Below are 7,163 nucleotides of genomic sequence, written 5' to 3'. Positions count from 1 at the left end.
TAGAGAGGGTTTATTAAATGTGTGTGTATTGTTATCATGTTATAATAACCTTTTGTTATAAAGTCAGAAAAATTCAAGAAGAAAAATTGTAAAGTTAGTGATTGTTCAAGCATTTAATTGATTAAGTAGATACTTAGTGTATTATTTTATGTATGAATGAGTGTGGTTGTGTGCGTTAATAATTAATACAGAGCCAATGAGATAAGTTTATTCATTTAGTTTAAAATATTTTTATAAAAACAATGACAAATTAATAGATAATAATAACTACATAAAAATAAAAATGTTAGACAAACTTAACAAAATAAAATGGTCATAGCTACCCACATTGGCAATAAATACTCATAATGAACTATTATGTAACAATTCAAAATTTGAAAACTTGTAAAAGGAAATTGTAATTTTTTTTTTTTTTTTGTTTTTGCTCAATAACTTGATATGTTCAAATTCTCTTTTTATTAAAAATCTTTTAATGACCCCCTAAACGGCTAAACAAAATTCTTGGAGCCGTCACTACCTACATTATGTTTAATTTGTTGCGGAATATCATTTTCAACTAACAACATATGATAGTGCCAAGACCAGCTCAAGGCCTAGGCCTAAGGCCCCACCAAAAAAAAAAAAAAAAAAAAAATTTCTTAAGAAAAAATGCCCCACTTTCCATAGTTAAAAACCCAAATTTTTATAAAACTATATATATATATATATATTTTCTAAAGGTTGTGCATTTTTTTTATTAGTGATGTTAAGGATACTATAAATTTTACTATTAGCTTACAAATTGTTATGTTATTAATCACAAAAAAAAGTGATATAAATATTCATTAGTTAAATTGATGAAGTTCATCAATGAGAGACAACGTCACATTATATTTTGAACATTTTATAATACTTTTAATTAGCGTATTTTTCTTTTTCATTTCTATTAAGACTCTCAAATTACGAGACCAATAGAACCCTAACTCAATTGAAACCCTAAAATATTTCAAAAAGATGTTGCAAATGTATTAAATCATCAGTTATAGATTAATCTCCCCTGATAGTTTGAGACTTTGATTTTTGTAAACTAATATCTTACAAAGCAACACACCAAATAATATCTATATCTCTCTCTTAAAATCAAAATATAAAATTGAAAATTAGATTACAACTTTATTTAACTATGCATCGTCTTATATCCAAAATAAAGTATATTTTTCAATCACAATATATTTTTATTTCTTTTTATTAATATTTATAATCAACTATGATATTCAATTCTCTATATGAAATTAACATTAGTCTAGTTAGTATTATTTATATATTTAATGTAACAATTTAACCTTAATTTGATTAGTATTAAATAATTTTGTTTAATTAATAATTACATATTAAAGGTCCGGTATAAATTTTTCGCCTTAGACCACAAATTATGTTGAGCCGCCCCTGGATAGTGCTAGACCCAAAGTTAGGCCATGACTTGTGGTACTGAATCTTCAAGTTATCTTGTTGTCCAGTTAAGATAATGTCATGCCGCACTTGCCAAATCAAGTTTGTGATCTGATCCTCTATGATCTTTTTCTGGGCATTGGTTTCTTGCGTCTTTATATATATGTTCAGTCTCTTTCTAGCTCATCAATGCTACTCAAAATAACGTTTGGATATGGAAGCTCAAGCTTTCCTCTAATAATTGTAAGGCATGCATTTGAGGTTATAATCAATAAGAGAGAATTGTTTGCTTTTCTTGTTTCCCTGATAAAGTTGTGACTCGAAAGCAATTGTCAGGGGGGTTTTGTTTGGTCAGAAATGTAAATACCTATTTAAAGAGCATGACATATGACAAAATCTCTAGCTGGCACTTCTAAGGGGATTATTGGGTTCTGAAAAAGGCATGGAGAGCTTTGATTCCTGATTTCTTATCACATCCAACTTGAGTTGAGAGTACTGAATTCCCCTTAGGACGTCAGACTTGATTGTTACAGCAATATCAAGCTGATGAGGACTTGCCCCACTGATGATCTTTTCAGTATCCTCAATAAACATTGGTTGGCACTTCTATGCCATTTAAGCTATAGTCATCATGCTTGCTCATCACCTACTGCAAAAAGATTCAGGCTCTGTGCACTAAATTCCTCATTAGCCCTCGACATTTTCATGACTAGTTCAATCTCTGCCAACTTTTTGTGACCTGATGAGTTAAAAATCTTCTGCATATTTAACTCATCAATTTATGTATCTTTCCTCTATTTTTGGGTGAATCTCCTAACTATTTACGGTAAAATTAAGCTATCTATTTATGGTAAAATTTTATCGAGAATTAAAAAAACTATCAATACTTTTTCAATTCATGATAAAAATTTTAAAAAAAATGAATAATTATTGTGTGCCTTTAAGACACACATTAGCAAGATCCTTTAATTATATCATAGTTTGCTACAACATAACCGCTTTTTAAAGCATGTCTTCCAACCACCAGTACTGTACTAAGAACATGTTTTGAGGGCTTGCAAGTTGCAACTATTTCTTATCTAAAGTTGCAACTATTTCTTATCTAAAAGTGGACAGGTGCCATACTAACAAAGCAGTTTGAAGGATTACTTTGTCCTACAGACCGACCTATATATATGTCTATCTGTATATTAACCTAGTTGTTTACTACTTTTTGTGAGGAGTAGTCATGAATTGGGGTCCATTTGAAACACACCTGGCCAACCAAGCTATAATTTTTCGCTTTTGGTATTTCCTGTTAAAGTCACCCATTAACTTGATATAAACCCTCCATTTCAATATTGCTTTAGGTCTCAAAATAATGTGGTTGAGGGCCAAAGCCACCAGTCCCTGTCGTGAATCGTGATCGATTACAATTATAAACCTATTATAATATAGATTACAGTAAAAATCCCAGGTCTCAAAATATGTTTCTCGTACCTTTTATGGTGATGTATCATCACATTTGTACGATCACTTCTAAATGGATCGTATGTTGCATGATTGCCCAGTTACACGCACTTGCCATCCCAAGGGGCCCTACATGTAAGCGCTCGTCTCGGAGAACTTATTTTTGTTCATTTCTTGGGATTAAAACATAATTAAGTTGGGCAAAAGTACAGTTGTATTTAAGTTGGGCAAAAGTACAATTGTATTTAAAAAAAATATAAACGGGTTTTAAATATATTGAATAATTTAAAAACAAAATGAATTACAACAATAAGTTGAAGAAGGAGTTGAGTTTTGTTAAGTATTGAATTTTTGAGATTGAACCAAATCTATAAATAATGTTCAGGCTCAAACTCATCAAAAAGTCAAAAAAAATTGAACTTGGCTTGGATCACTTGGTTTGATTCATTAGTAAAGCCGAATTCAAGCTCAATACTAAGCTCATAATTGAACTCTAAATCAAGTTTTATGCTTGAGATTCAATACAAGTATATTATCAAGTCCATATCCAACTTATTATCAAGTATATTTGTTTTGGACGAGTGTTCTCATGAACTTCATGTTAATTAAAATCTTAATAAGATATGAGTTTATATGCCAAGCTTCATATCAAGCTTATTACAAAGCTCATACATGAGTTTTGACTTAGCTATTGTTTTGTATCAAGCCCTAATGTTCTAGTATGAACAATTTTTTTTTTTTGCTTAGACTCGGCTCATTTATAAAACAAGTAAGCTCAAATTTGACTTATTTATAAACAAACAAACATAAACGAGATTTTTATACAACCAAACCCGAATGGCTTATATAGATTGGTTCATTTAAAACCCTAGTACTACTAACAATTGGGCATTAGGTAGTAATCTTTTATGCCAATATTTTATTCTTTAAAAAAAAAAGGAAAGGAAAAAGAGAGAGCGTAATTATCAGTCGGCTGGGAAAACTTCCTTAAACAAGATTAATAGTGCTGACTGTGCTTATCAACATTATGGAATCAAACACCACTACTAATCCAAAATTATGGTTAATTGCTGAGCTAGCCCACCTGATTTTGACATTTAACCAACTTATTATTCTCTCTACTACGCAAAGCTGACTGTTGTTGCAGTCATTCACAAATAAATACATCTGATATGCCACAACTATGTTAGGTAGTACCATAGTAGGTGGATAATGTAGTGTATAGACATTGAAAACAACTATTTACTTGATCCTTTCTTTGAAATATTTCATGGTATGCATTGTAGAGATTCATGAAGTACTACTAGATATATAATAAATCCTAAATAGTTTGAGAAAGTGAAGTGAAGTAGTCTGACTTTTTGTTCTGAGGAACTACAGCTGCCAAAGCTTCCATAGATCAGTCACAGCTTTGGAGGGTGAGTTCCGAAAGGTAACTTAATTGAAGAGTGAAACTTTTATAAAGTAATAATTGTATCAAAGGAGGTGATAAACTGATGTAATTTCATATGTGGTTTGTTACACAACTTTTTGTGATTAATGACTTTGATTTTCGTCCGCGTGATGAAAGCATTTTCACAAGATATTAACCATCGGTACGTATCATGACTATTGTCTACAATGGTAAATTAGTCCAAGACAATGGCATACATACGCTTAAGCATGCATCAAGTTAATTAATCCATTGGATTACCAATGTATCACTGAAACTACAGTGCAACATCATGCTCAAAGTTGGTCTCACTGTTTAATTATGAACATAATTAGGTCCACTTGGGAAAAGTGCCTATCATCATCAGCAGCACATCAACATTAAAGCATATATACATACATACATACACAAAACGAAAGGAGAACACAATATATATATTAGGGTTCTCCGGCCTTGTTCCCCTCGTTAATTTGTAATTACTTGATTAACAGATCTTAGAGTCAGCCATGAGTAGAGGCGGAAGCTATGGCGGCGGGCAGAGTTCCTTGGGCTACCTCTTTGGCTCTGATGAGCAAGCAAGTACCGCTTCTCCTCCAGCACGGCCAGTTAACCCTCCTCCATATGGTATTGATAGTACTGCTACTACAACTACTACCACAGAGAAGCCTCCTGATAGTCGTTCTCCTACAGAGAAACAAAAAGTTTCAAACAACTATCACCGTGCTCAAGGCCAAAATTCAGGAAACTTCATAACTGTAAGTTCTTGTTTTTTGTTTATTTATTTATTTTTTAAAATTTAATCTATGAATGATCTATGCATAAGCATTTGCACCTTATCTTACATACAATTTATTTTATTTTATTTTCTGCATAACACTTCAGGATCGTCCATCAACAAAAGTGAAATCAGTTCCTGGAGGAGATTCATCTCTCGGTTACTTGTTTGGAGATAAGTAATATATATCTTTTTCTCCAAAAACTCTAGCTTTAATATGGGATGATTTGGTGCAGCTGTTTTGTGGGTTTTGATTGCTATGTAAAATAAGGGACTCAGTTCCCATCAGTGTTGGAGTTGAGAATTAATATGGTTTTTGAATTTCTAATAATATGTGTGTGGATTGTCTAATGATGCAGATAGGTCAGTCTGTACATGAAAGTAGTGAGTTCATGTCCTACTGTCTATAATAAGGAAAAAGTTCTTGTCAGTGTGTGGATTTTCAGATACTTCAATTATAATAACACTCTGATGAACTTTGTTGATGGCCATATTTGGAAACAATAAAGTGAACTTTCCATTTTAGCTTCCTGTTGATACCTCTTTCCAGATGTAGACATATTATTTATTTAAGGAGTAATTACTCTTTTATTTTTTTTTAATCCTTTCTGTGTTGTTTACTCTTTCCAAGAGATTTGTCTATGGATTTGTCTGATCATATATGATGCCAACCAGTTAAAGGATGTGCTAGCTAGCTGTTTGTGTCTGAATTAAACACATACATTTAATGAATCGTTTGTGTATGTTACATGGCCATAGAACCATTTAACTGTTTTTTAAATGGGATAGAACCAATTAATTAACACTTCCATTTGAGTCTCAACCACTTTTACTCTTTGGCTTATAGTAAGAACCTTTCTTTTTTGGGAAAAGAAAATAGTAAGAACTTTTTTTGGAACTGAGCTTGGAGGTTTTATATATTTTCTTTTCCTTTACCCTTTCTTTATTGTTATTAAAGAAACTGAAGACTTGTGACATGAAATAGTTGCATATGATTCCAAAAAAGAAAGAAAGAAATAGTTGCATATATAGGCTTGCCAATCAGAGTGAATTGAAGTTGATGCATTCACTTGCATATATAGGCTTGCCAATCAGAAATTTAATAGGTGAAGTGAAGTTCATGCATTCACTAAAATAGTTGAGCTGCTTCTTTTGAATTAGTTTGTACTATATCTTTTCTATTGCTATTGTTCTGGAGTTCAATTTTGGTCTACACCAAAACTAATTGGTATCTTAATATAATGATAATGAGCAATTATCGAAAGCGGATGTCTAAACTAAAATTATCTCTCAAAAAAAAAAAAGTTATCATCAAAATCAATATGATATTTAACTTAACATAATTGTGTTATAAATTTCCTATAATATTCCACATGAGTGTAGTACTTCATCGTGGTCAATGAGATATGTCAATTAATAAAATGACATTTGATACGTTCTATATTTGACCATAAACATTAGGAACTAATTTAATTAGTTCATTATCATACCGATGAATAAAATCATCAAACCCCATATATAAAATATGCAAATAATCAGATGAACATGATCAATCAAGAAAAAGTGCTAAAATTTTTTAATACATTCATAAATAAAAAATGTTTATATTCTATATGTTTGTTATTTAGTTTGTTGGGATAATAGTTTTAAACGATTAATTTTATCATTTTTTTTATCAGTTTAAGCCTTATGGACTATTAGTAATTTATCAGAACTCACAATCAACTTATGATTAAGAATTGAATGTATATGTCATTATTCAACTGGCTGCAATAAGGATTGTGATCAAGGAAAAGAAATTTTTGATATTCTGGTCTAATATCTTTCATAGAACTATCAGATTGGATTTGTTTGCACTCAAAATCACTGCTTTTTTTTGGGAGTTCAGAAGTAAAATAGATGTGAACAAATTCTTTTGAAAAGAAAAGAAGAAAACGATACACTGCAGCCAACAAGAGCTATCCCAATTCCCATGCATTAGATGAGCTATATATCCCAATTCCCAACTGGTATGGTTAACACCATGGAGGTTTGAAATCATGATATGAGGTCTCATTATGTGCTTGCAACCACTATGCC

At 31.2% G+C, this 7,163-nt stretch overlaps 1 protein-coding gene across 3 annotated transcripts; it reads left to right on the top strand.

Moving 5' to 3' along the window:
* The first annotated feature begins 4,087 nt into the window (after positions 1–4,087).
* Positions 4,088–5,614, top strand: LOC115971960 (protein SPIRAL1-like 5). 3 transcript variants are annotated; one of them, XM_031092085.1, is made up of 3 exons: positions 4,088–4,295; positions 4,801–5,064; positions 5,192–5,614. In XM_031092085.1, exons 2-3 carry the CDS (start codon positions 4,816–4,818, stop codon positions 5,264–5,266), a joined length of 324 nt encoding a protein of 107 aa, XP_030947945.1. In that variant the 5' UTR covers positions 4,088–4,295; positions 4,801–4,815; the 3' UTR covers positions 5,267–5,614. The 3 variants fall into 3 exon arrangements, with proteins under 3 accessions (XP_030947945.1, XP_030947944.1, XP_030947946.1); XM_031092084.1 differs by having other exon boundaries at positions 4,088–4,309; XM_031092086.1 differs by lacking the exon at positions 4,088–4,295 and adding an exon at positions 4,454–4,472.
* The last annotated feature ends 1,549 nt before the right edge of the window (positions 5,615–7,163 follow it).

Source organism: Quercus lobata, chromosome 12 (assembly GCF_001633185.2).
Source record: "Quercus lobata isolate SW786 chromosome 12, ValleyOak3.0 Primary Assembly, whole genome shotgun sequence".
Taxonomy (NCBI): Eukaryota; Viridiplantae; Streptophyta; class Magnoliopsida; order Fagales; family Fagaceae; genus Quercus; species Quercus lobata.
This window is presented reverse-complemented; position numbering and strand designations above follow the sequence as displayed.